The sequence below is a fragment of the Calonectris borealis genome, chromosome 20 (assembly GCF_964195595.1).
Source record: "Calonectris borealis chromosome 20, bCalBor7.hap1.2, whole genome shotgun sequence".
Taxonomy (NCBI): Eukaryota; Metazoa; Chordata; class Aves; order Procellariiformes; family Procellariidae; genus Calonectris; species Calonectris borealis.
This window is the reverse complement of record NC_134331.1, coordinates 6841043-6868728: the sequence shown is the minus strand read 5'-3', so window position 1 is coordinate 6868728 and position 27686 is coordinate 6841043. Positions and strand designations below refer to the sequence as shown.

General features: G+C 40.8%; 2 protein-coding genes across 9 annotated transcripts in view; one reads left to right on the top strand and one right to left on the bottom strand.

Annotated features, from left to right (window-relative positions):
* The window catches only part of MBTD1 (mbt domain containing 1), a 38700-nt gene extending 38302 nt beyond the window's left edge, over positions 1 to 398 (bottom strand). For 4 of the 6 annotated variants that reach the window (XM_075169615.1, XM_075169616.1, XM_075169617.1 and 1 more), the window contains exon 1: positions 199 to 383. In XM_075169615.1, coding sequence (XP_075025716.1) covers positions 199 to 219 — 21 coding nt within the window. In that variant the 5' untranslated portion in view covers positions 220 to 383. Of the gene's footprint in view, positions 1 to 198 lie in introns of all 6 variants that reach the window. The other 2 variants (XM_075169618.1, XM_075169619.1) reach the window with 1 other exon arrangement.
* Positions 399 to 895: 497 nt separating this feature from the next.
* Positions 896 to 10255, top strand: UTP18 (UTP18 small subunit processome component). 3 transcript variants are annotated; one of them, XM_075169622.1, is made up of 14 exons: positions 896 to 1239; positions 1457 to 1584; positions 1681 to 1776; positions 2394 to 2473; positions 2705 to 2790; positions 3412 to 3537; positions 4437 to 4611; positions 4957 to 5057; positions 5879 to 5969; positions 6291 to 6414; positions 7267 to 7441; positions 8063 to 8205; positions 9390 to 9448; positions 10114 to 10255. In XM_075169622.1, exons 1-13 carry the CDS (start codon positions 940 to 942, stop codon positions 9412 to 9414), a joined length of 1650 nt encoding a protein of 549 aa, XP_075025723.1. In that variant the 5' UTR covers positions 896 to 939; the 3' UTR covers positions 9415 to 9448; positions 10114 to 10255. The 3 variants fall into 3 exon arrangements, with proteins under 3 accessions (XP_075025723.1, XP_075025724.1, XP_075025725.1); XM_075169623.1 differs by lacking the exon at positions 8063 to 8205; XM_075169624.1 differs by lacking the exons at positions 4437 to 4611; positions 4957 to 5057 and having other exon boundaries at positions 897 to 1239.
* Positions 10256 to 27686: the final 17431 nt, after the last annotated feature.

Genomic DNA, 27686 nt, shown 5'->3' with positions numbered 1-27686 from the left:
TCCCCCGGCACAGGCACCGAGCGGGGCTGCTCAGCCCCCAGCCCCCCAACCCCGCCGCCTGCCCCCCCGCCCCAGGCTGCCCCCCGCGCCCTGCCCGCGGGCAGCCCGCCGCTCCCCTCGGGCGCCGGGGGCGCCGCTCGCCCCTCAGCGGCGCAGCCCCCGCCGCGGCTGCAGCCTCCCCCGGGCTGTGGTACTCACCAGGTCCTTTGTGTTTTCCATCAGGCCCTCATGGGCAGGAGACGCCCGCTGCCTCTGCCCCCTCCCCTCGGCTCGGCCCCCTCCGCCTGCCGCCTCCCCCTGCGAGGGGCCGGGCCCGGCGGGGCAGGAGGCGGCCTGGAAAGTTCAGCCTCTCACTCCGCCGGAGAAAGAAACCCAACTCCCTGCGCCGGAATATCAACAACATTAGCATAACGCCTCTGCGCACGCGCGGCGCCCGGCCCACCGCGCGCCCTCATTGGGCTCCCAGCTGTTTGGGGCTTCCTCGCTCGCCGTACCCCCTCTGGGGGAAACCATTCGGAAAAGGGGGGGTTCAGCGACAGGGCAGAGGCTGGGAGGTAAAAGCAGCCCCGCCGCGACTCGTTTTGCCTTCCGGCGGATGGCGGCACGCGGGGGCGGCCACTGGGCCGCCGGTGAGGGGCGGTTGTTGCCACACGGGGCGCGGAACCCCTCTGGGCGCGCAATGGAACGGCCCAGCCGTGGGCCGCGTCACGTGGAATGCGGGGTGGGGGGAGGAGAAGGGGAAAGGAAGGCAAAGAAAGGAGGTCACGTGACAGCGTCTTGAGGCCGGGGAAGTGGCCGGGTCACGTGGAATGAGGAGAGGCAGCGGCGCGAGCCTATCACGCCCGGGGGGCGGGGCAAGGAAGGCGGTATAAGAGGTGGTGTCACGTGGCCAGCTAGCACGCTTTCCGGTTCCGGCGGGTGGCGGCCCCGTGTGAAGCGATGCAGCCCGCGGCGCGGGGGCCCAGCCCGGGCCCGGCGGCGAAGAAGAAGAAGAGGACAAAGACGACAATGAAGAAAACGAATAAAACAGCGAAGCGGCTCCAGCCGAGCGCGGAAGCGGCGGCGGCTGAGCGGGCGGCGGCAGAGCAGGCGGCGGAGGAGGCGGCTCGCCGCGCCCGGCACTTGAAGGCGCTCTCCCGCGCGTCGGGCGCCGAGCGGGAGCTGGAGGAGCTGGTGTTCGGCGACAGCCTCAACGTGGAGGAGGACGAGCTGCTGCAGCGCCTGGCCGGCCCCCAGCGGGTAGGGCTCGGGGCCCGGCGGGCGGCTCCTGCCCCGCGACCTTTCCTGAGGGCAGCGCCCCGCCGCAGGGGAGCGGGAGGAGGCGCTTTCTGCGGTCCCGAGCAGGGGCTGGTGCTGGCTTCGGCTTCTTGCCCCTGCCTGTTCCCCGCCGCCATGTCTGTCATCTCCTTCCACCAATCCGTGGCGGGGCTGAAATGGCCTGTTTGATTGTTTTCAGCTTAATGCTGCAGAGAGGAAAAGTCTCCAGAAAGACTCCAGTGATTCGGAAGTAGAAAATGAAGCAAAAGGTAAATTCTCGTCTAAAAAGCCAGCCTGGGTGGATGAAGATGATGAAGCTGAGGAAAAGTAAGTTTGCAGGTAGGAGTTACATGTCACACTTCAGAGCGACTGTAAGTGGCTTCAGTTTGTGATCTGCCTGCTCTGTCTGTTTTTCCCCTCTAGTGTTGATATGACCCATAGGTATAGGAAAGACTTCATGAAGAGTGATGCTGAGAAGGTACTTACTAAGAAAAAGCTAAAAAGAAGACTTGAAGAACAGTGAGTTTCATTAATATTTTTGTGGCTAACTTTATTAAAATGACATAAGATACATTTATGTTACATTCAAAGTCACTTTCCTCTTTACCCACTGTATTTATGTGGCCTGTTTTTAAATCCAAAATAATACTAAGAATAGTAAATAAAATGTGCATTAGCATTGTCTAGACTAATTTGTTTAATACCTATTTTAGTAGAGGTGCATAAACTAATTTGTCTTTTGGGAGTTTTTTTTTATACTGCTATGTTGCTTTGTAAATAGGATGATAGAAGATGCTAACTTAGTATGGTATATAAGATTGAGCTTGAAATGTGAATATAGTCAGGTAGCAAAGCAGAACTTTAGATGTGTTTGGGATGTCTTGGTATTAGTGTGTGTTGCTCCAAAGAACAGTGCTTTAATGTTTGGTATCAATTTTGCTTTAGTTTCACATTCAGGAAGTCGACAAAACATAGAAAGCTGAGTGAAATTTTAAAAAACTTGCATAGTGTTCTAAGTGCAGGTAATCTTGCAAAATTATGACTGTACATCTTGTAAGTACTTAAAGCATGGAAGGAAATTACTTTCTCAAAGTTGGGTTTTTTTTCCTCTTCCCCCCTCACCCTTCTCTTGTTAGGTTTCAGCGAGCTATGGGAGGAGTTCCTGCCTGGGCTGATTTAGAAAACAGGAAGAAATCCAAAAGGACTGCAAGTGATAGTAAATAAATCCATTACTATTCTAATAAGTGTTTCTGTGTTTCCCTATTCAGCTTCTTAGAAAATAATGTTTCCTCAGTTTCAGTAGTGTGATAATAGGCTGGATAAGTCAGCTTTATTCCTTCCTTCTTTCAGTGTGCTTTGATTTAATTTGTTTCTGTAAGGAATTTGTAGGTTTTGATGTGGGAGCGTTTGTGGAATTAGCCTTTTCAATGTGCTTTGTCTTAATTAGGTGACAGTGATGAAGATGATGATCTGCTATGCAGGACTGGCAATTTCATATCAAACTCGGAGTTCCTGCCAAGAGGTATTTTGAAGGTAAAGGCAAGCCTATCTTTCCACCTCAGTTTGACTTCTTCGTTGCTATTTGGGCAGTAAAATTAGCGATTGTGTGAATTTCTTTGTTTCTGTAACTAGAAACTCTAAAGAGTAAACAGTTGGACAAATTGAATAGTTCACATCACGAAAGCATGAAAGAATGAATTGAGATGTATTGTTTGACATAAGAATTATTTTAGGTACTCTAAATTAGCATCTTGTAGTAGCATTTTAATTTCTGCATAGGAAGGATGGAATTCTCCCAAAACTTTGAGGCTGCTGAAATGGTCTTTGAGAAGCGACAGCCTTAAATGAATGTTTCTTACACTGTCTTCTACAGCTATTTCAGATGAGTCAGAATGCAACTAATTTTACATAGACTGTTAATTTCCAAGTCAGTAGAAAGGCTAGCTAGTTTATCTTATGTCTATACTGCTGCATTGAAGCAACTAACAGAACTTACTGTGTGTATGTTCTGCTTATGTCATGCTGTCTAAAAGTTCATCATAGGGTTTGAGATGTTGGTCTTGTAGAATAAAGAACAATTAAATTGGCTGCTCATCAGCATAAGCAAAAATATGTAAGCTGTATTTTTTATAAACTGCTTGATCTTTGTCCTAGATGAGGACCTGCTTGCCAGCTAATCAGGAACGTTTTGCTAATGGAAAACTGGTGACTGTGCAGTTTCATCCATCTGCTCAAGTAGTCATGACTGCTGGACATGATCGATCTGTGTCACTCTTTCAGGTGAAGAATTTCAATCTATACTGTGTAAATGGCCACTAATACGGAATCTTTTTTTTATAAGTATACCTGAGATAGAATGGGATGATAGATTTTATTTTTTCTCTTCCTGTGATGGTGTGCTCACAGGGGTTGTAATGTCTGTGGTTACAATGGAATTTGCTTGGTTGAAGGCATCTTGTTGGAAGAAATTTCCATCTATGACTTCATACCAGCCACTTACAAAGTATAGGCAAACATCGTTGTATCAGAGATCAGTGTTTTTAGTTGAAGATTTGTTTTTAAAAATGTTTGGTTTTAAGGTTTGCAGTGACGAGGACTAATGAAATTTTTTTTTTCTTACATTGTTTGTAAAGCCTGTAGTGTGGGGAGCAGTCCACTTCCACTTAAAACTGTAATATTGCTGTGAAATGATTTTGCGAGTGGAAAGACTGTACTGCAGCAGGAAGCTACTCATCCTGGGACACTCCTGCTCTGCTCCTCTGAAAACTAAAGATCATAACTCCCATCAACATGGCCCAGTATTAGTGAAACGGTCAAAGTCGAATTTGACACTCTCACAGGGCTGCAGGAAAGAACAGTGTGAAGCAAATGTTTCTGTTTAGAAAAGCACAATAGAAGTGATTATTTGAACAAAGCATGGGCAAGACAGGGAAGGGTAAGAGGTGTCAGGTATATCCAGGAAGGCTGGGACTGCCTGATATATAGGGTGAGGAGCTTAGAGCCAGGTTATTTGTAGATTGAGAAGAGAGGAGGAGGTTAATGCTTCAAACTGGTGTACTTCTTACTGTTTAAGTCTCTTGTACTGAGTAGTTGATATGAATTTTCTATGTAAAAGTATTTGGTATGTTCCAAAAGTATTTGGTATGTTCCTTAATATTATAATCTGGTTTTTTTTGAAGGTTGATGGTATAAGGAATCCAAGAATACAGAGCATCTATTTAGAGAGTTTTCCAATTTATAAGGCTTGTTTCAGTGTTGATGGAGAACAAGTTATAGCCACTGGTACTCACCATAAAATGTTCTTTGTGTATGACATGATGAGTGGAAGTATTACTCCTATACAGAAAGTAAGAGGTACGTTTTACAGTGCTGTTAAGTGTCTGGGCATAGTTGAAGCTGTCCCAAATAGAGATGGCATATGAATTTGGTTTAAAAGGAAGTGCAGTGAATTGTTGGAGGTCGTATTTTTAACTTGTCTTCAGGGATCTTTACTTGAGTACCTTTAGCTTTAGTTTGTCTGGGATATTAAAAGTTAATTGTCACATGTAAACAAGGTTGAGTTGTAGCTTTACTGTGACAGTGTATTACAGAAATGAAAAGCTGAAGTGGAGTCAGGTCTTATTCATATTCATCATACCTCTGAATGTTGAGGAAAAAGAATAAATTATGCCAATTTGAAGTTTGAATCTCTATTTGAAGGTGTGGAGGAAAGATTTCTCAGAAACTTCGAAGTCTCTCCAGATGGATCATTTATGCTTCTCACTGGAACTTCAGGTTACCTTCACTTGTTGTCAATGAAGGTAGTTTCTCTTCATGGTTCATGTAGCTTCAGTTTCTTGGTACCTTTTTCCTTTTGAATCTGCTTGCTTATATTTAGTCTGAAAAGCAATCTAGCTTTCAGTTGAAACAAAGGTATGACGCATGCTGTGACAACCTTCAAAAATGAGGTGCTGAATCAACCAACTGTAGCTTTAGAAAATTATTTTGGGGTGTCTGAGAATTTTTTTCCGACTATTCTCTTTGGTACTGGTGGAGCTAAGGCCAGAGTTTCATGGGGTTTTAAGCTGTCACTGGAAAAAGTTGTATGTCAATGTTGTATTTCGGCTGATTGCATGAACGCTGTGCTGGCAAAAGGAATCGCCTCAGCATGGAAACAGGCATCTGAGGGCGGAAGAAATATAGGACTGCTTTTTTTGGGATAGCGCTAGTGCATGCTGGTGTACTGTGTTCATGAATCATGCCATCTACTGTGATTCATAATACATATGGAATTTTTAAAAAATTTTAAAATGTCATATGATGGCAGCTGGATTTGTTTTAAACATTTACTAGGAAAAATACTTTTCAAAAAGAAAGTTCAGTTCTGTTATATAATGAAGACCCTTCAGCGAGGGAGAAAATGAGTGTTTATTGAACTAGATGTAGTTGTGCAATAATAAATTGATCATGGACTCATGAGCATCGGCTTGTGCTCTGGTCTGTAGGCACTGAAAATGTTGATGCTGTTCTTTTAATGTCAGTGTAGCTAACTTAAGATTTTTGTGGAACAGGAGTATGGAAACAACTTTCCTACAGATTTTTGGCAGAATCATTGTCACCATTGTTGTTCTTCATCCTATAGACAAAGGAGCTGATTGGCACTATGAAGGTAAATGGAAGATGCACTGCATCTGCTTTCACTCCAGACAGCAGTAAAATATATAGCTATTCAAGTAAGTATGCTCTGTAACAGCACTAATCATAATTCCATTTAAATTACGTAAGTTTTTATAAGTCATTTCATTATCTTTGTAAAACAATAAGACTTTATGCCAGTATCTGGCCTAAAAATACAACCAAGTGATCAATCATTAAAGAATGGAGTTAACTGTTATTTTGGTACGCCTTTAGTTGTTTTTTTAAAAATACCCTATATTTGATAGTTGTAAATGAGCTAATAGTTTTCATGTAATGAAATTTATTTTAACAAAATGGGCAAATGATGTGTTCTGTACGTACGGTTTCTATAATCTTCTACTTTATTCTGCAACCAGAGGAAGGTGAAGTTTTCATTTGGGACGTGAGAAGCAGAAAGTGTCTACACAAATTTGAAGATGAAGGTTCTTTGGAAGGAAAGTGCATCGCTGTTTCAAAAAATAACCAGTATGTGGCATGTGGGTAAGTGATTTGGCTTAGACAACTTCTTCCTATCTCATTTTGAAGCTCCTCAGTAAACTTATTGGTGGCTGGTGAGAGTGTAGGAACATGGAATAAGTTTGGCTTTAATAAGATTAGAGTAGAGATGTTTTATGATAAGAATTTAATTTGTTCTGTGTATATCTAAAATACCATAACACACTTAATACCAGTATCATCCTAATGTATTACTGTTGCTATATATGGGTTCAGCAGTTAATTTTGAAATCATACTGACTGAAATCACAATTTCTGTAGTACAAATGTTGATTCAGGGTCTTCCCCCTATTCTAGTTCTTTCCTATACTCCTAATTTGGCTCCTGCAAGATAGCATGTTAGCATTTGAAAAGATCCCTCAACTCAAAGCCACAAGCTTGAAAGTGTTTCTCTAAGTATACTTACTGAGATGTGACTTCAGTTAGCGTAACGTTTTTTTTAAATGAGACTAGCAAATACTTAAGTACAGTGTGCATTTTCGTAGCCCACTGCAGAAGAGTATTTCTAAGTGGATTTACTCTACAGCTTGAAACTATTTCATAATCTTTTGATGCCAAGTTCTCATTGCTTTGAATTCATTCTGTGTCGGAGATTCTTACCAAGGCTCTCCACAGTTAAGTGTCTCTCATATATAAAATAATAAAAAAAACCCCAAACCCCTCCTCTAAATACTGTTATAAACTCCAACGCAAAATCAAGCTCCAAACAAAATAGTTACAAACTCCAGTAAATAATCGGAAATTACATTTTTAGTTGAATGGTGGCTATAGATAACAAGGTAATATGTACTGTAAATGTTACTTCTTGGTATAGTCTTTGTTAATTTCTTTTTTTAGTTCAGCTTCTGGAGTTGTAAATTTATATACTACTGATGTCTGTCTCAAAGAAAACCATCCTAAACCAGTTAAAGCTATAATGAACCTAGTTACATCTGCTACATGTGTGACCTTCAATCCCACCACGGAAATTTTGGCAGTGGCTTCCTGTGAAACTGATGAGGCTGTCAAATTGGTATGTTCAGCTTCTTTAGTACAAGATTTTTTGTATCTTGATCAAAAATGTTCCTGGTGACATAATAAAACTGATATTGAGCAGATATGTTTACTGCAAAATTTGTTAGACCGAGCAGATCAGGACAAGATACTGTACAGTTATAAGGAAATAACTTTTTTTTTCTTCAGGGAAGTTGTTCTGAAAATAACATATTATAGTCTAGTTTACCTTTTGTTTTTCTCTTTTTAAAATGCCATTATTTCAGTGCTGTAAGTGTAACTCAGCAACAAATATGAATTTTCGATAGCTGCTAACTGTAACGGTCTTACTGTGTGGTGTTAAAAATTTTGCCAGAATTCTGGCCAATGGTGGAACTATTGAATTAATCTGAGGGTTTGGAAGCCTATTTTTACTGCTTAGATGCAATTACTTAAAAATGAATGAGTTGCAATAACTGGCTTCGTAATGTGTGTTCCCCGCACCTTTTCTCCAGTAGAACTCTATGTATAGAGTGGTGTAGGATAGGAGTATACTGAACAGTTGAACTTAACAATGACCTTCATTTTTAAATTTGTACTTTAATTTGAATTTTAGTGGCTTTTTCCTAATTGTTATAACCAATGACCTATTTCTCAATAGGTGCACATTCCTTCATATACAGTATTCTCAAACTTCCCGGTGTTCAGAAGAAAACAGATTTATCTTGCTCAATCTATGGACTTTTCTCCCAGAAGTGGTTTTTTCTCTGTAGCAAATAACAAAGGCAAAGCTTTGTTGTTTAGGTATGTACCAAGTTAGGTTCATTAATGCTAGATAACATCTGTGAGATGGGGCAGGTGACTGGTAAATGACAAGGTTTGAGTTCGTGATCTGAATTTCACCTGATGACTTAACTGAGAGCTGGCTTTCCCTTCTGGAGAATGAGCCTTGTTTATTGTCTGATTATAAAATATACATTGCTGCAGACATCCCTGTCAAAACTGTCATTGTCCTTTTCTGAAAAAACTAGGATGTGAAAAGCCAGATACTGGATGCTCTTCCCATTAAAAAATTAGTTCAGAGGATTAAAAGAAAATCTGTGCTTCAGTGGTAACATCTATACCTGGCATGGGTTTGTTCTAGTTGTACAGGCAGGGTGAGTAGCATCTTTGGGGAGAGAGTGACTGAATACTGGCACAAGTTGCTCAGAGAGGTTGTGGAGACTCCATCCTTGGAGATACTCGAAAGCCTTCTGGACATGGTCCAGGGCAGCTGTCTCTGGGTGGCCCTCCTTTGAGCAGGGCGGGGGGGACCAGACGACCCCCAGAGGTCCCTTCCAACCTCAGCCATTCTGTGATCCGGTGGTTAGTGCTTGGGCTCAGTGAGGTTTGAATGCACATGCTGGATGGTGCGTGTGGCAAGACTTCATGGTTTATTGTGAGGACATTGCCACCTTGCAATTAGATTGTAAAATCCTAGTTTTTATGTGGAACTCGAACTCAGTGGTTGATGTCTGACTAGCATAAGCTTAACCTTAGCCTCTTTGTGAGAAGAGAGAGGTGTTGGGGGGTTTTTTCTGCTGCTGTGGTCAGGGGTAAGGAGCTGTAATAACTCAGAGCAAGAATATTTCTTTTTTTTAAACTGAGTAACTTTATGTGGCACTTGGAAAACTTTGTATTTTTAATGTGAGATTTTAACAATTTACAGAGTCTGATGGGGAGAATTTACAAAAAGACTCCCAAGCAAGTCTGTAAAAATGTGAATAAATCTTGTGATTTGTCCCTTATTTGAATTTGAACTGCATATTATAATGGCACTTCAAGTAAATCTAGTATGTGGATGATTGCTATCTTTTGCTACACCTGTGTTTCAGATTAGCTAAGAATAATCAAAGTGACACTACTGAATAGTTGCTGCTTTTTTGTGTTGTTCACTCAACGGGTTACTGAAAAGTTTTAAATCTGTCTCAACTTTTCTTTTTCTTCAGGCTGAAACATTATTCAGATTTTTAAAGAAGATACAGGAGAAAATGGACCAGTAACTGAGGTGAAAGTAGCACTAGAACTGTTGACAATGTTGTCTTGAGGAACTTTATTTTCATTTTGCTACCTCCACTCTTTATAGATGGCAACAAGAAGTTCTTAATCCTGTGTAATCTGAAACTGTTCTGTCTGGATCACTCGTGCTCCACATGATGGGCAAGATTCAGGCTTGTCTTGTCAATCTCAGCTTTTCTAATAATACTCTTACAGGGAGTTGGTAGTTCAACTAAACTTCTGCCCAGTCCTGTTGACAGCAGTTTTAAAAATCTGAATATATTTAAATCAAGCTCATAGGCAATGGTGTTAAAAACCAGCTGTAGACTGGCAGATACTTGGCTTGATCCTGTTACAAAGTCACGTGAGTGTGCCCACACAAGTCTGCATAATTTCAAATTTAGATTACATAAGCTACGCTTCAAATTTCAGTAATTTATGTGCAGATATTATTTTATTGTACACTTTAACCTCTTAATGGGGAACTGGAAAGACCTGTAGCCTTGACAGTAATACAGTAGTTCTGTTTGACCCAAGATGTGTTAATGATTGGAAGTTAAACTCGCTCAGACTGGAAGCAGGTATGTCTTCTGTGTGTTATGCTTGCATAAAATTTTGTGATGGCTAAATGCTTGGAAGATACTAACAAAATTCTCTGTACTGATCTTTCCCCAGGTGTTGTAACCTGCAGATACAAGTACGCTGACAAAGTCAAACAAGTTTTTTTATTTTATATGGAAGTTCAAAAATACTAATATGACATCTGTGGTTTTGAATGTTGTTCCTTAATAAATGTACCTGATAAGTTTCCAGGCAAGTTGTTGCAACTTTTTCCAATGTTTTGTGTAAGCAAATGACTAAGTAGATTTTAATGGTTGTCATTCAAGCTAATTCCTTCAAGAAATGCTTAAATGTCTTTAGTTATTATGAGCATATGAAGTATTCCAATGCTGAAACAGAAGACGTGAGTTTTGTGTAAACTGTAACCTCTGCTCCATGTGTTTAGCTTGAGCTTTTTCATCAGCCAGGTTCATTTCAGGCTGGGTTGGAAACAGCATTTTGCTGACTGGAGGAGCAAATTAACCTGAACCTGTGTTGATGCAGGCATTGTAGTTCAGCCCAACTTAATGGGCCAGCTATAGCTTAAAGATAGCCTAAACCAAAAAGTGAGAACCACCACCCTCAGTTGTGCTTACTGCCTCCTGTGTGTCACAAAAACAACGGGACGTAGTGTGGTTTTAATGCTTAAGGAAGACCCAATTTTTATCTTTCTGTGAAAGCAAAGCATCCTGACTTGATTTTTAAATCAATTGTGAAATTCTGATACCATTAGGGTCACCTAGCAAGGACTGCTTTACAGCTGTTGTTGCTGGTTCTTCATCTGATGCCAAATACTGCACCTCTCATCACTTTGTTCCTGAAGTGGCCACCTCTTTCTTTTTAAATACGTGAACAAAAAGTTAACTAGGAATCTGCTACAATAAAAACCCTGCTTTGAGAATTAATTGTGACTAATACGTCTGTCCACTTCACATGAGGGAGCTTTTTGGGCAGTTACATCAAGAGCCAAGATGCTCCAGTAACCAGTAGTGAAGTCATTAAGCCTTCAGTGAAAGTGGCATTACAAAAAAGGTACTCAGCATGAGAAAAAGCTAATTCTAGAATCCTGTCAAAAATTTTAAATATACAAGTCTATTGTTAAATTCTTGTCATACTGTTTTAAAAAATAGAATATTGTGTTTTCTGATGTAATGGGTTTTTAAAAAAGCTTTGCCAGTGATTCATTGTAAGGTGAGAACTTGATTTCACAAGTCAGAGGAAAAAGCAGAATATACTCTGCAGGTGTTAAATTGACTAGAGTGTTTAACCTTATTGCAGTGCTAAACCTAAACTAAAGACTCTAGTATAGAAGAGTAAAATTAAATCATAAGCACACTTTATTAAGATGCTTGCTGTAGGATTCTTCTGGTACAAACAAATCTGGATAAAATCTGGCTGGGACTGAGATTTTATTGAATTTCAGAAATCTAGATGCTGAAACTGGTTTATGACTTCACTAGAGGGCAGCACTTAATCACTTGTTTGGAGACTTGACTGCTTCATGTTACTGAACAGTTTGTCCTGTGGCAGCACTGCTGATGAGTGAGGTTTTGGCTGTGGTTATCAACACAATTTGCTTTTTCTAAATCATCTCTGTATTTCACCATTAGGGAGGTTTAAGTAGTGACTTCATCCACAAAACTATTAAATAATTTTAAATCTAAGACTTCTAAAAAGGTAGTTTTTTAAATGTATTAAGTATTTTACCAAATCTCACTGAAGTAGCTGTGAAATATTTTAATACCATTTAATCTGCTTGTCCTGAGACTGTGCCTCTCTTTGCACAGTATCTGCTTCTCTACTTTACCGATTTAAAAAAAAAAAAAAATCCTAAATCCAGTGATTCAAAGGCATATAGCAAGTCATTACCAGATCTAGAATTAGAACATGAGAATTAATAGGTTCCTGGACTTGTTTAGTTAGCATAAACACAACAGTTTCTGATGTTCTTCCTTGCCCATCCTGCTGACTTCTGGTTGTAAGAGGTTCAGACTGGATGGAGCAGGAGAGTAAATGGAAAAGGTGTTGTAAGACATACTGAGGTGCTGTATACTCCTGTATCGCTGCAAGTGATTTGAAATAGTGGCAGAAAGGAAGGAGAGATTAAACATCCCTTTTTGCAAATTCTGTGACGTAAGTTGCAAATATTAAGCTCTATGCTGTGTTATGGGGAGCACCGCAGTACAAAAATGTTTAAGCTTTGTATTAAATATCTTAATTCTTGCTGTTGCATTTTTGTCTTCTAGAAAACAACTTATTGCCCCATCCAATATAAAATAGGGAAGACTTGCCTTGAGAAATAAAGGAAACCTCAAGGTTCTTGTTGCATTTCTTAATGAGCAATGACACTTTCATGTACTAAACAGGTCTTAAAGGTTGGATGATATGAAATATTGCAAAAAATTGAAACTGTTAGTAGTGTGTCTGGGATATTTATTTGCAGTGGGATGAATTACTATTAAGTATACATATTGCTGTAGTCTCATTCTGGAAAACTCAGCTCTTTGTCAGTTTGCCATGTGTTAAGAGTACTTAAGCTTCTGACCTATTTAAATCCTCTTTGTTTTTAATTCCTTTTCCTTGCATGGCTTTCTTCTGGCATTGCTAAGCTGAAGTTCTTTTAATGAATTATTTCTCTGCTTTTCCTCTCCTTCCATTCTCCTTGGCAAAATAAATTTTATTGATGTAGCCCATTAAATATTTATTACCACAGCCTTTCCCCTTCAGGCTGTGATCTTGTCTGATTTTGCAAGCTAAAGAGAATTAGTCTGGTTGGTGCTTAGAAAGGAAACCTCCAAGAAAAAAAAAACCTGACTAGATGTTAGAGTAACGCTGGTTATTTAGAAGATTATTGGGTTTGCTACTAAGTCTGTCTTGAACCTGCTGTTTGACCCCGCTCCTGTTTGAGAGCTGTGTTTGTGGTACAGGTGGTTTAGCAAATTCTTAAAGGAATGAATGATTTTTTTTTTCTCCCGTGTCTCATTCAATATCCGGGATTGCTGCTCTCAAAATTATTTGGAAAGTTACGGTTCTGTAAATCTCTTCCATGTGGAACTGTTTCAACTGCTACATGATTTTTCCAAATGCTTGCTGATCAGACAGCAAATTAGATTTTCCTCTTTGGATGCAGTGCTGAACCCTTCTAGTGGATGTGGCAGTCATAGCACCTTGAAAAGAAGCTGGTTTCTTGCCGAAAGATGTTTCTCGAAGCATTTGAAGGCCTCTGGTGATCCTGTAAATCCCTTTTTTTGCTACAATTTGTAAAATCTAGGGGGAGGATACAGAGCTTTTCAGGAGGGTGTCTGAAATAAGTCTGTACAGGATAAAATCCTTAGTTACTGCTGTCCAGTACCTCCAGCAGTCTAGCTGGTATCCAATACACCACACTGTTGCTTACTCTTGCACTGAATTCTGCTGTATTTATGCTGCATTTCCTTTTGGATCACGAGCAGCAGCAATGTGCTGGGCACTTAACGACACATTAATGTCATTGTTTGGATTTCTTCTGTTGAAAATACGGAACAATGTTTTTTCTGGAACAAAACATCTCTTGGGTACTGGGACATTTTTGTCCCATGTTTATGTCACAGTGAGATGGCAATACAGTCTAACCCATTTTGGGACAGTTTCATTGAAGCAGTCTACACCTGTGTATTTCCTTCCAATGATTAAAACTATGCAAGTTATACATCTTATTAAATTACTTTGAGATCCCTTAATCTGAATGAATTCTTATAAGCTGATCAGACACTTCGAAATGGCTGCAATATGATTTGGTTCTCATAACAGATACTGTAAAATGTGCCCGAGATCTCAGTCTTCGTAGTGTTATATTTTGCACATAAGATTGCCTGCCGTATGAGACTTCCATTTTGTGTGCGCAATACTGTATGTTTTATTATGCTTAAACAGATGGGAGGAAGAGTTGAAGCAGAGGGGAGTTTGGAAATGTGATGCAGAAGCCCTTACTTATAATTGCAACCCATTGCTAGTCTTCTGCCTTGTCAGAAGATCAGGGATCTATATATCATGGGTTTAGTATGTATTCTATTGTATTTTCAGTGAGTTTCTACTGAATTGAGACTAGCTTAAGAAATTAAACCTAGCAGGATGTTTTTAACAGATGTACATGGCTAGGAACTGGGGGGAGTTGAACTTCAATTTAGGATCTTTGAAGACACATCCATCTTATAAAGACCGAGTAACTTCTGTCTGCAAATTCTGATGCAGTGTAGTGTTTAGCTAAGGGTCTGTATCACATGCTTAAACACAAGGGTTCTTTATTCCTCTTTAATCTTTGTTTTAAGCTTTGTATGCAGATTTCTAAGTTACTGGAAGAGAAAAGGTGTTTTGAATACTTACAGTTAAAAAATAATTGTTCAAAAACTTGCGTAGTCACTCAGAACCTCAGAATGCTGCTGTTCATGAGATTGTTTCAGTTACTTGGTGAAAAACTATTAGCCCTGATCTACTGGGAGGAATTGCATTAAGAATGAAATAATTGGTTGGGTTTTTTTTTCTGTAGCTTCTCTGAATGCATTGCGCAGCAAGAGCTGGTTCCGAGTCTCACTGCTGCATTGTCCTTCCTTGGAGAATGTTGTCCTTCAATTGTACAAACGTGTTACACATGACTGCCGTCACAGCTGTGCTTATGTGTGCTCTAACAGACTTCAGTGGATCTGGAAGACCATGCAAACTGCCTTTTTCTGCACACAGGGATTAGATTCTGGAGATATCAGCTCTGTTTGTTGAAGAAGCAGTTTCTTCATAGGTTGGAAGATAGGAAGTAGGTTACAGAAGAAAATATTATGCCCCCTTTGCACAGATTCCTTGTGTGAATTCTGCAGGGTATTGAATTTGTACTGCTAAGAGTCATTCTTAACAAAATACAAGTATCTGTTACAGTGTGGGACAATTGTTACCACTCTGTCCTAGCTGCAGTATGCTTCAGTTCAGTAAGGGTAAGCTAAAGGGAAGATCACTGTGCTGTGGGATGAGGTGATTGTAGTTTGGAAATGAATGGAGAGGTCTTTGATAGTAGGAAATTCAAGGTTACATATAATTGAGGAGACCCAATAAGTGGCTGGGTAAATATAATAGGAAAATGACATGGGATTCATGAATATGAGACAAATTTGTGTAAGTTCATTTTGTATGTAACAAAGCCATTATTGCTTATAATAATATCTATGTCTATATTAACACAAACTAGTCTTTCATCTGCATAAATTTATCTAGCAGATTCAGGCCCCCAAGCTGTTTGTAATAACTACTGAGGAATTAATGGGCTGTCAGTTCTCAGGCCATTTTGTGCTGGGGTATTTCAGCTATGTATTATACCACATATTGAGGGGAGGCTTATGGAATAAAGTAATGTGTATCAATTAAGATTAATTCCTGTAAAAGATTGAGTGTTATGGACAGATACTTGGCCAAAATTGAGCGAATCTCCAATTAAAGTTTTCTTTCTTGAAAAAAGAACATTGTTTGGCTGAACAATGCTGATTTTCTATCCCTAAATTTGTCTTGACCTATTATAACTGGATGTAATGAATTATTCTAACGTAACTGTGGAAAAGAATAGAGGCTGTACTTAGGATCCTATAAGTGTGCAGATTTCAGTTAGAGAAAAAGCCAAGATTAAATGCTGTTTCCAGTTCAGTGGAAAACTCTTGATTTGTGACTCTTATTCCTGGTTTAAGCCATGTGTGGTGTCAGCCCTGATAGCAAATGGCTTACCCTAAAAATAGTGAGGAATTCAGAAATATGCAGGTTATATTATTGGTGGGGTCAATCAAAAGTTTTAAATTTTGCGTAGTTAAACTTCCCAAACAGACCTGTGTAACTTTGGGGTAAGTCTAAGCTGTTGGATATTTGAAGGCCTTTTTGAAATTCAGGGCTATAAACAACAGCCTTTCCCACTGTAGGATGGGATTATGTATCTTACTTTCTTCTAGCTTTTGAAGAAATGCTGCAGCCTCACGCTTATGCCCTAGGAGTGTTGTGAAGCTGAATCTGTGTTTCTAACTTTCCTCAAGGTGTTTGAATAAAAGGCATGATAGGCACCGACTAGCAAAGGTGCAGATTATTATGGTCAGAAAAGAAACCAGTATTTTGCTTAAAACTCATCCTATTGTGGTTAACATAACTAACCTGTCAGCTTTGGCAGGTTTCTGCAAAGATACTCGTCTTACAAAAGTTCAGATTGTTGCAGAAAACTCAGTCTTGCACAAAGATTTGTAGGTTCCTGTGGCTCTTTTGGATACAGATGAAGATGCAATCCAGCAATGTGGAAGGGAGGGGGGCTTGTGGGAAAAAGTAGATGCAACAAAGTTGGCTATGGTCAGGGCCATGTAAAAAGAACTACTTTTATTGTAAAGTTACATAAATATCCTGCTGTCTGCATGGCTAATAATGCCAGAGCTGCTTTTCCACTGTGAATTTTGTCTAAGGTCCTAAATATTTTGTGTCACCATCTGTCTTCACTCTGTATGAGAGACATTAAATAAAGCCTTTAGGAGAGATGGAATAAACCCCACCCTCAAACCCGAGAAGTAAATTTTTACACAAAGCCTGAAGGAGACTGCCTTTTATATTAGCTGTCTGGTTTCTTGTCAATAAAGTGAATTCGAGTGACCTTTAGGGGTAGGTCTGATATTTAGGGGCTGTGACATACTTAACAGTAGAAAGATTACCCAGCAGTTAGCATAAAGTTTAGAAGAAACATCTATGGGAGCTTTAATCTGTGATGATTTCTACAGGCTGCATAGGCGCACTGCACAAATTGAAAAAAAAGTGTTCGGTAACATGCAGTCAGCATTGTATCTATTGCTGAAATAATTACTTAATGCTATTTTGCTTATCTGAACTCAGGGCATTTTAGTAAACAAATGTCTCATTACAATACAGACAGAATCGTGCAGTACATTTCGTATACTCCTACCTCTATCCAGAAAGAAGCTGAGAGATACCTCTGGAAACTGCATTTTTGGGGCATACCTTTAAAATTAACAGCTGTAGTAGCTCACTGATTTGTTTGAATATATCCTCCAGCAAATCATGTCTTCACCTCAGAGCGATTAAAACAGTGGAACAGAACTTCACTTGAATGCATTTAATGCTTTACTCCTGCTTTTGCCATATGCTGATTTCTCCCAGAGGGAGAAAAACTGAGTACTGTGTAAGATTTTCCAAATAGAATAATAAACGAGTGGGTGTTTGAGCTCTGAAAGGATATGAATCTCTGAAGCTGGCTTAGCTGATTTGGTATTTTAGTCGCATAGAGTAAATCCAACATTTTCAGCTCGGAAACCTGTGTGTGCTTATGCAAAACATTGCCAAGAACAAGTGAAGGTGAAGCACATATGATAAATTAATGAACAGGTCAGGTCTCTGGTATCCCACTTTCCCAGCTCTGGAAGATTTTACTAACCTTTAATATAGTAATTAACGTGTCTGCTGAAGGGCTCTGCAAGAAGAGGACCCCCTGCCGCAGCCCCTCCTGCCCTCTGTGCCCGCTGTGGGGCACGGCTGCCTGGCAGGTGGTCGCTGGTAGCCCAGCCAAGCGCTCCTTACACGGCTCAGCAAGTACAAGCAGCCGTCACTTGCCATGAAATAGCTTCTATTAGCCCGGTCGGATGCAAGGGGATGTTATTTGGATACTCTTCTTTGCAAGGAGGCTCCAGAAGGGCTGGTAAAGGGCTGGTGAGACAAGGGGAAGGTTAATGCTCAGCCATTGCAGCGTTGTGCCTCAAGGCAGAAGTTCAGTGTGGGGAAGATGCTCAAGGGGAGGGGAAACCTCATTTTTCTCCTACTGCTTACAGGTCACAGGAGTTCCAGGCACTAGGTGTCTCTGGCAATCAGCACTTCAGCAGTCTGGCTAATGAATGATAAAAAGCTGGTATTACAGGTCTGGTGTGGTTCTGGGTATAGGTCCACCTTACTACTTCACGAAAAGCAGAGAGATCTACGGCTGCTCTAGTCTGGTGCTTTAGGGAGTCCCAAAATTCCCAAGTTGCTCTTTTTCTTCTTGAGTTTTCTGCCTTTTCCCCAATCTATCCTCTGGGAACCTCTTCCTTGCTTTCAGGCAGACTCAGAGAAGACCCTAGAAAAAAGATTGCGGTAAGTCTCTAGCTCAGCCAGCACTCTTAATCTGAAAATATGAGGCACGTAATTGCTGTTAACACTCATAACACTTTTAAGTCTGTGCAAAGTTAGCCGGTATTTTTAATGGGGCTACTTCACAGTTAGATTATGTTCTTGATGAGTATGTCATTGCTTCATTAGTTTTCTCCCCTCGTAGTTTTCCTGCATTTTGATAGCAAATGATCCTTTGCTCTCAAGGACACAGAGCGCGTGTTTCTGTGAAGCACATGGCGATATCGCACAGATACATTTCACTATGGAAGTGGCCATGCCACTTCCAGAGATCAGCGTAGTAAGAAGGGTTAGGGAAGAAAACTTGCAAAAATTAAGTGAGTTTAGTAAATTTTTATGTAATGATTTTATATACATATATATATTGCGGTGATAAAAGTGAAGAGATTGATATACTCCAGCTACTAATGTGTACTTCATTAACTTTATTAGATAAAATTACTTAAGACTTCATAAATATCAAATGCTAGTCCCTGCACAGAGCGGTATCGCAGCATTTATAAGCATCGTTAATTGCTGGAGCATATGCTTGCATGCGTGTGTTGTAGCAGAAGCGACATCACTTTAAAGAACTCAGATGTATATGTATTTTCTGTCATGAATGCATGGGACTTTTAAAAGTATTTCAAAGAGTTCTGCATTTCATTAATCATTTGTACTTACGCCTTATTCTGAAGTTTTTATCCAGCAAAATATCAGCTGGGTATGTCCAGTGTTTCTGGCTGGAAAGGTTTATGGGATCGTGGCCTTAGACTGCAGAAACCCTTGCTTTTTGAGATGCTGAACACCTGTGCTCTGGCCAGAGTCAGTAGGAGAAACTTGCATCATGTGTTGTTGTGGAGGACCTGGGGTTCGTTCCTTCTCTTCCTGTGCTCACTGAGTGGAGTGGTCAGGGGGTTAAACACTTAAGACCTACTTAATGTCAATTATTCACCTCCAAGCCTTGCAAATGAAGCATAGATTCAGCAAGCCCTTACAAAATGGAAAAAACCTTCAAAATCATCAGGCTGGGTCTTGTTCCCACAGAATTCAGAAGGAGCACGTATGTATTTCTCCATTTTAGACTATTTTTTCATTACAGCACCATACTGGGCAAAAACTGTCTCTTACTCGTACTAAGAGCCGTGACCATCCAAGGTATCACAGAAATGGCTCCACAAACGCATTTGTGCCAAGAACAAGGAGAGGTTGAACTTGTTAACCCTGGCAGGATCTCAGGTCGGATGGACAAGCCTGTGTTCATAGGTGTGTGACGGGGCAGCTGTGCAGCAGGAGGCTCTACCTGAGCAGGCTCAGACCACAGCCAGAAGCTCCCTGCATGGACAAAATGGCCTCAAGTTGTGCCAAGGGAGGTTTAGACTGGACATTAGGAGAAATTTCTTTCCTGAAAGAGTGGTCAGGCCTTGGAACAGGCTGCCCAGGGAAGTGGTTGAGTCACCATCCCTGGAAGTATTTAAAAGACGTGTAGATGAGGCGCTTAGGGACATGGTGTAGTGGGTATGGACGTGTTGGGTTGGTGGTTGGACTCGATGATCTTAGAGGTCTTTTCCAACCTTAATGATTCTATGATTCTATGACAAATTCACCTTGGGTCAAGGTGTGGCTGAATTTGGGAAGGCAGGTAAGAGTTTCCCTACAACATAATGCTTTTCTGAATCCTTACCCTAGAGGTCAAAACTTTGCCTGTTGGTCTACTTACGCAATGCTGATAAGTTGCTTTGGTGCAGCTCAGAGCTGAAGTGCCAGATAACAGCTCTGACCAGTTGTTTCTCCAGAAATTTTACTTTTGTTATTTTGATAATAACTGGGTTCTGGAGAAGGGCATTCCCAAGGAAATTTAAAGGGCATTCTTGAAAGCCCCAGGGCTAGATGAGTTAATCTAAACCTGGTGAGCTATCGGGAGTGCGATATTATTACCGTTGCAGAAACTGTCTATTCCGGGATGGATTGAGGCAGGATCCCTTTCCTGAGAGATCTGTTTGCATTCACAGATTTATAACAGGAAAGCTAAAAGGAATTACTGCCAGGACAGGAGACTGCTTACCTGTTTCTTGGTCTTTTCCTAATTCCCGGCTTCTCGCTGGTGCTTTTGCCTCTGCCTGCTGTCCCTGGGGCACCGTGGATCGCCGGTTTAAAGAGGAGGGAGCAGCTGCTCTGCTCCTTTATCACCTCCCCTCTGCTCAGATTAGCTTTCCACAGTATTGTCTGATGAAATATCCGTTTGTTCATCATTAACCTGGACTCACAAAAGTAAAAAAAGAACAAAGAAAAGAATTTTAATGTATTGCTGTGACTAGGAAATTCATGGGTCCTCAATGCTTAATGTTGAGAGCCCCTCAAATTAGTATCCGAGTTAGTCCTGCTTTGAGTCCATCTGTGCCAGGGATTTTTATCACGTTAAACGTGTTAAACCCGGTGACTGCATGCAGCCCATTATCCTGAAGGACCTGCAGGCCCTGTTGCGTCTGCAGTGCGTTTAGCAATGTGACTTTTAAAACCAGTAAGGACAAGGAGGGAGGTAGAAGTGTTGCAGGAGCTCGCGTTGGAGCACAGACGCATCCCTCGTACTCCCTTCCCACAGGTTATCATATTTTGCTTTCTGCATATAAAGCCATTCAATTGCTCTTGGCGTGTGAAAAATTACCGCAAAGTCTTGCTGTGTAGTAATTCTTAACTGTGTTAGATACGTCTCCATGAATTATGCTGACAAGGTTGCCTAATGTTGCTTACCACCTCCCCTTGCCAGTTTAAGGATGGAGCGGGCTCTTTGGGGGTATGTCCCTTACAATGAGCTGCTGGACAGATCTGTCCCTAATACCTGGGTGCTCTTCGAGGTAACCTGTTTGGCAGTATTTTTGCTGATAAGGGTCCCTCTAAAGCTAAAAGAGCAATGGATGGTTTGTAAGCATGAAAAAAGGCCTCTTATTTTGTCAGAAAAAAATTTGTACTAGCTCTGCAAAGAAGCTTCATGTTTTTATGTGTAAACGTCTTGGAAAATTTTGGGGGGGGGGGGGGAATAGACATCAAGCTTATATAAAAAGAGCCTTCTGGTGCTCTTACTCAGAAGAACCATATGCAGAGTAGTCGGCGTGGATAAGCGTTCTCTTGGCTGAACTCTGCTACCCAAGGGAACAGGATGTTCTTTAAAGTTCAAATCAAAATTTAAATCTTTCATATGTTCTCCTTGTCTAATAGTATGTAAAAACACACAGTTCTGGTATGGGGTATTTTTTAATTTTTTTTTTTCCCCCTCCCCATTTCTGTGCTCAGGCAGAAGGGTTCTCATTCTGGTACATCTTCCTCCAACTGAATGAAAACATGGATTAAAAAAAAAAAGAGGGGAAAAAAAAAGTAGTTATTAGGCCGTGTGGCAGAATTTCTGTCATGATGCAGCTTTTTTGATCAGTGTGAGAGCACACAGGAGTGAAACGGCTGGCGAGGCTGTATGGGGCTCTCCTTTGACGTACCATCCCCACCGCCACGTTGGGTTATGATGGTATACGCTCTTCTGGTCTACAGCTCCCTGTAGGGTTGGGCTCTCGGGCTTCCCTGGTCTAGCAGCTCTGCAAGGGGTGCTGGCTCTGCCATTCCTGTTTCTGATAACTGCTGGAGGAAACTCATTTGCAGGGCTAAATCCTTTTCGTCGTGATAAATTCTAATTTTTTTCCCTATATCTTTGCTTTCCAACCTCACTTCTTTCTTTTTAATATAACTAGCCCATGTGGGAGAAAGGCAAAGAGTAAGTTACTGCACCCTAGGTAAAATTTATAGCTTTTGAAAAGCTCCTACGGCTCAGGATGTTAATTGTAACCTGGGACTGGAGCTTGAAGAAGTAAATCTTTAATAACCTCATGCGCTGCTGCTGGAAAGGGGAAAAAGACTGAACAGTCTCTTCCCCTAAACATACCACTGTAATGTCTCTTCGCAGCAGTTTTAGTGATGGCACAAAACTTGGATTTTTTTTAAAATCCTAAAAGTAGTCCCATGCATATATATGTACTAGGGCTGTCTCCTGATTTTTGCAGTGTTCAAGCAAAATTTAATTTTGTAATGGTGACATAGGTGGGGGAGAGCAGGAGTGATGCACCCTTTGAGGAACGGGGGGGAGACCTCAGCATGACCGCCCAGTGAAGCTGGGAAAAGGAGGGTGTTCAAGGGGCTGGTTGCACGGCTGGATTTCTTCCTTTTCTCTTTTGTTCTGCTTTCTGTTTTACCTGGGGCTTATCTTGTTTATATACACATATACATAAATCCATTTTCAGCTTCTCCCAAATAACGCCTGAATTCATTTCCCGTGTATATTTTTACTGTGTATTAAGATGGCATCTGCAAGTCCAGCCATAGACCAGAGTCCCTTTGCTGGAGGCAGTAGGCAAGCCCAAAGCAAAAGGATGTTGTCTGCCCCAAAAAGGTTTGCAAGGTTATATTTTTGCAAAAATAAATCCAGTTTCTCCAACTTTGTTTTTCATTCTGAGGTGGCAAGTTAACCTATTCTGCTGTTTAACCGTGAGTAAGACTCTAAAGTCATTTGAGGAGGATGGAAGAGGGTTAAAAAAAATGTAACAATCTTCTGAAAATTTAAAATGAGCAGGTTTTGTGACCCAGCAGATTAATTCAGAGAGAATCAAGTGATACATGGCAGAGGTAAGACATCTGATGAACAGCTCCAGTACAGGAGGGCAAATGATGTCAGCTTCATTTGAAAGTAATTGTTTTTGTACATGGCTAGCATATAAACTGCAATAACCTGACGTTACAATAACCTGACACTACAACGTGCTCCTCAGTACAAATGGGCAGTGAGAGCAGATGTTTTATTTTAATATTCAACTAGCAGCACTTCAATGGCACCTAATTAATTTCTATATAGATATATCTATTCGAGAGAGAAAACCACTGTAAAGCTGGAATGTTTCTACAAGTTCTAATAGCTGGACTAGACATGCTGAGGAAGGGCAGGTAGTCCAAAACTGGCTCAAGAAGTAAAGTAAGCTATGGACTCCAAATATTTTTAGTTCTCTAAGACAGTTTCTAGTTGGTAGACAGAAAATAATCACCACCTGATGGCTGCTCATTCCAGTCTGTAAAATGAGCCATTGGTCTCATTTTGTTCTTTAGTAGGCAGGTTTACTCATCATCCAGAAAATGCTCACCGGATTTAGCGCTAATTAGCCGCCTTGCTGGCAGTCTTTGCCCAGAGACATAAATGTGAGAGGAACGCAGATGTTAAAATATCCATTTATCCTCAGAGTTTGCTCCTTTTCTGTCTTTCTTATGCTTTTTTGTACTTTCTCTTGTACTTTGTTGTCATTTACATCTGTGCACTGTGAAGGTTAAAGAATGTGGCCTTTTGTCTTTCAGTACAGTGATTTTTGCAAACATTCAGTATTTTTATGAAGCCCTGAGAACAGCTAGTGCCCCGTGGGCCGAAATGCGATCAGGTCAATCGCTTGCAGGTGAGGCGTTTTCGGTGGGGTGAAGCCACAGGTGTGGACGACTTCTGCAAGCTCTGTTGAAGAGACAGTTATGCAGAAGAGCTTCGTGAAAAGGGGCAGAGTCAGTGTATCCCTCCACAAGCTTGTTTGTAATCCTCTTGCCACGGATGAATACCTTCCTTTGAAGGAACCTGGTGTCAGCAAATACTTGGGAACGTTGGGGTTCATCCTTGGGATTCAACGACAGGCCCATACACAGGTAAATCTCCAGTTCTCCTTCATCCTTATAAATCCATAAGCATCACAGACTGGTTTTTCAAGTCTGACTTTCCCTACGTTGTTTCAAGAGCTCCATGTAGATAAGGATTCTCCAGACAAGTGTGTTAGGGAGACGTGGGGCTCTGTGGGCTTCAGGAGCCGTATCCTGACGATACAGGATAGGATTTAGCTGTTGGTGTGTTGGTAATGTGACTTCACCATGTATGTATGATGTCCTGTTGGCTTAGTAAATTTTCAAAAGCAAGCTATTTTTGTAAAGATTAAAACTCTGCTGACAATTTGGCTGGCTGAATGAAAGTCTCAAGAGTTCAAACCTCTCTGTCTCTATATTTTCTCTGTCTGCTAAATGATTTTTATTGTATTTCATTTTACGCGATAACCTTATCGCAGACTGAAATGAATTTATCCCTCGTTTTCCTTCCTCAGACAGAAGCTGATGAGGTCTCAATTTTCCAAATAGACTTCATTTACAGTTGTAGAAACCTCTGAAAATTGAGGCTGCTTTCCTTCCCCCATTTGCAGTTCCAGAGACTAAATAGGCTGCAGCGGTATGAGGAACCCAACCCAGAGCTTTTCAATTAAAAGTCCCTATTTCCAGAGCTGGGGAGAAGTCCTTTGTCTGTCAATGGAACAAGTGCAGCCAAAAGCAATGGCTTTTCATTCTCTTTGATCCAATAATCTACCAGAGGTATAGTCCCAAGCAGCCCCCTTGCGCTGCTTGTATCATGGCTCAGCATTGCACCAGCTAATTCTAACCTGCATAGAGCTGGAGCTAATAATGGGAAAAAGCACATTTCCTATTACCATAGGGCATATATCCTACTTTATACAGCTCTTTTAAAAATATTAAAGATTAAGAACTCACTTAATGAGTTTTAATTAGGTATTTCTTGGCATAATATGTACTTACTCTTTAGTGGGTTCTGTGGCTGTGATTGTGTATCCATATGTTGCTCTGCTGCTATTTGGGAAGAGTCATATTTTTACAGGAACATAACCCATTTTCCCTTTATTGTAATTGTTTTGGAATAAGAAGTAATCATCCAGGACTGACCAACTTGCTCTACCAAACGTTCTGTTCTCAATTCTAGTAAATTGCTTTGAGAATTGAACAAAGCTCTGCTCAATCATGCAAGATATCTGTTCTGAAGAACACCAAGAAAGTAGACCTGCTTTAGCCTGTTGCGATCATCTTTTTTTACTTCATAAAGATAAAACTGTAAGAGCATGATTCCAAATGCACAGAACTTACGAATCGTCATTCATTGAATAAAGAAATTAATTTGATAAAATAACTTCATGTTCCTCATCTAAATCCCCAGACCTGGCAAGTGTTTAACTTCTAATTTATTACTAATAGAGCAATACTATTTTGATAGAACCTTCCGTCTGTGGATATCGGTGTTTTGCAGTTACGCATGAAGGTACCGAGCTCTTTTGAAGGGACCTGCACGCAGGCGGCAGCGTGGCATCCTCTTACCTCCTTAAGGAGCTCTTTGTGCCCCTGGGTTCCAGCTTTCCTTTTTAAAGTGCAGCCAGTCTTTGTCTCTGCTGGAGTAAAAAAGGGCTGCCTGCGGTGTGGCTGCTCTTGTGTTCAGTTGATCCTTTATGTTTGTTTGAGCTTGTCCTTTTTTTTCAGGATGGCCAGAACTTCAAAGTTTTGCTGTATGTCAGTGTGTGATGCTAAACCAACACTGAGCGTTCAGTCTTGTGCTGATCAACTGTTGTGCTACCTGCTGTGCTCTAAGTGATTTACCACTTTAAATCTGGCTATCAGATACTACTGCAAGTTTTTTGTTTGTATCTTGATTGATATTTGTTGTTGGGATAGACTTCCTAGAACTTGTATCTCTCAAACTTAACACAGAGAAGCCACTGGTTGAACTAAGAATTTTGATAGACCGGTATCCTTGGTGGGACAGGTATACACTTGGTGGGGAAAAAATAGTAACACATCTGTATTAAAAAGAGAATTCTTCTGCTGGAGTATGGTAGTTAAATTCAGCAAAGCCGTGTGGTACCTGTTGGGGAAAATGCTTAAGGACTCCAAAGGAACAAAATACGAACGTTACCTCATTATGGCAACCCACACAACTGTACCAGAAGATTTTTTTTTTTTAACCAATTGTATTGCATTTCATCTCCCCTGTATGAATTTGCACCTCATTACATATCTGTTTGCTCCTTTTGCACACATAATGATGCTGAAATTTAGAGAAATTGGGTGCTTCAGCTTGCCCCAGTTAACTTGATGGCATTAACTTGCAGTAAAAAAAAAAAACTGTGAGGGAGTTTTGCATTGAACTTTCATGTTTTGCAGTGGTGGGCAGGGCATTAGGGACCACATGTAAATAGGAAAAGTTTGTATCCACATCTGTGTGAAGAGTTTTATGATGAATAAGAAATTATGAATGTTTGATGAATATTGATGAATAATGGGGTGAACATCTGTACACTCAGGGTTCAGCTTCATAAATCAAGCATCCAAAGTCGTCTTGATCTTGACTGAGTTCAGAAGAGCGATGGGGCATCTGGCCGTGGAAATATAGTCAGTCTCCTAGCTCCACAGCTTGCCTGCGATGCAGACTTGCCTAAGGATAGGAAATAGTAAGGGCAGGGTGGTGCCGGGGCTCCTCATCTCGCAGCCGCCGCAGCGCCGTGCGGTCGGGGTGGTGCGTACCGCAGTAGTACAGGGCTGGAGGAGCTTGCCTGTGCATTTTATTGGCAGAATATCCGCAGATACTATCTGTATGCCCTGTGCTCCAGACTAAACCTCACAGGAAAATGCTGTCTAGATAGCATCTTGTTTGCTGGTTCTTTTTGCTGTTAGTGCTAAGTAGATATTTGTATGGATGGGAGAAGATCCCCTGTGATCTTTCCTCTTTCTTATGTGCTAGCACGTTACCTGTATGATTGGGATCTAAATCTTTCAACTTTTTTTTATTTTCCTCCGTGTCATTTGTTAGTTTTATTTGTTGTTTCATGTCATAGTTGGTTAAGTCTGAAATTAAGTGTACGGGCTTCAGTGCCATACTCTTGTACCGATGCACAGTGTAGCCACTGGCACATGCGCTCTCCAATTTTCTAAGGGAAAGAAAAAAAGGTAATCAAAATTTTTATGGGAATAAGAAAAGTGACATTGGAGGTAGTTATTGTTCACAGAAATGCTGCCTTTTCCAGAAGAATTGTATGAAGGTTTCTTATACTTTGTCATTTCTATTTGTATGGAAGATAGGTAGTGGCTGCTTGAAAGAAACCATCCACCTCTTGAGTAAATAATATTTTATAGGCTACTATAGACTTTCTTTCCTTTTTCCTTTAAAGATTATAAAATAGTAAATACGACAGGAACAAAAAGTTAGGGCTTTGAAATCACTGGGGTGTAACAAGCTAATAACGATAGAGCCTTTGAAAAGGGCAGCACACCTGGGAAAACACTGGCATTTTCAGGGCCAGTGTAAATTCGGGTTAGTAAAACAACTAAATAATGTCAATAACTTTATCACTACAAGTGTCTTCAAACACTGGGCAGAGTGCTGCTATGTCTTCAGTCTACCTCTTCTCCATGAGGCTTCTGTTTTGAAATGGCAACATCTTTCACTGGTAGATGCTGTTTGTTTGTGGTTAGTTCTTTCAGTCTTTACCAAGGCAAAACTCGCACTGAAAATCTTCACACCAGCCTCTTAGTTTTGAAGGACATAGATAAAATCAGATCTGGTTTTCATAATGTTATATATAAGCCCTTTAAAGATAGGTAAAAATGCATTTAGTAAAATC

What these genes read in the sequence shown, in the direction of transcription:
- UTP18 (XM_075169622.1), top strand. Translation starts at nt 940, where the DNA reads ATGCAGCCCGCGGCGCGGGGGCCCAGCCCGGGCCCGGCGGCGAAGAAG. An exon ending in TGCCAAGAGGTATTTTGAAG is followed by an intron (nt 2,791 to 3,411) that starts GTAAAGGCAAGC and finishes TCTTTGTCCTAG; the next exon opens with ATGAGGACCTGCTTGCCAGC. An exon ending in GATCTGTGTCACTCTTTCAG is followed by an intron (nt 3,538 to 4,436) that starts GTGAAGAATTTC and finishes TTTTTTTTGAAG; the next exon opens with GTTGATGGTATAAGGAATCC.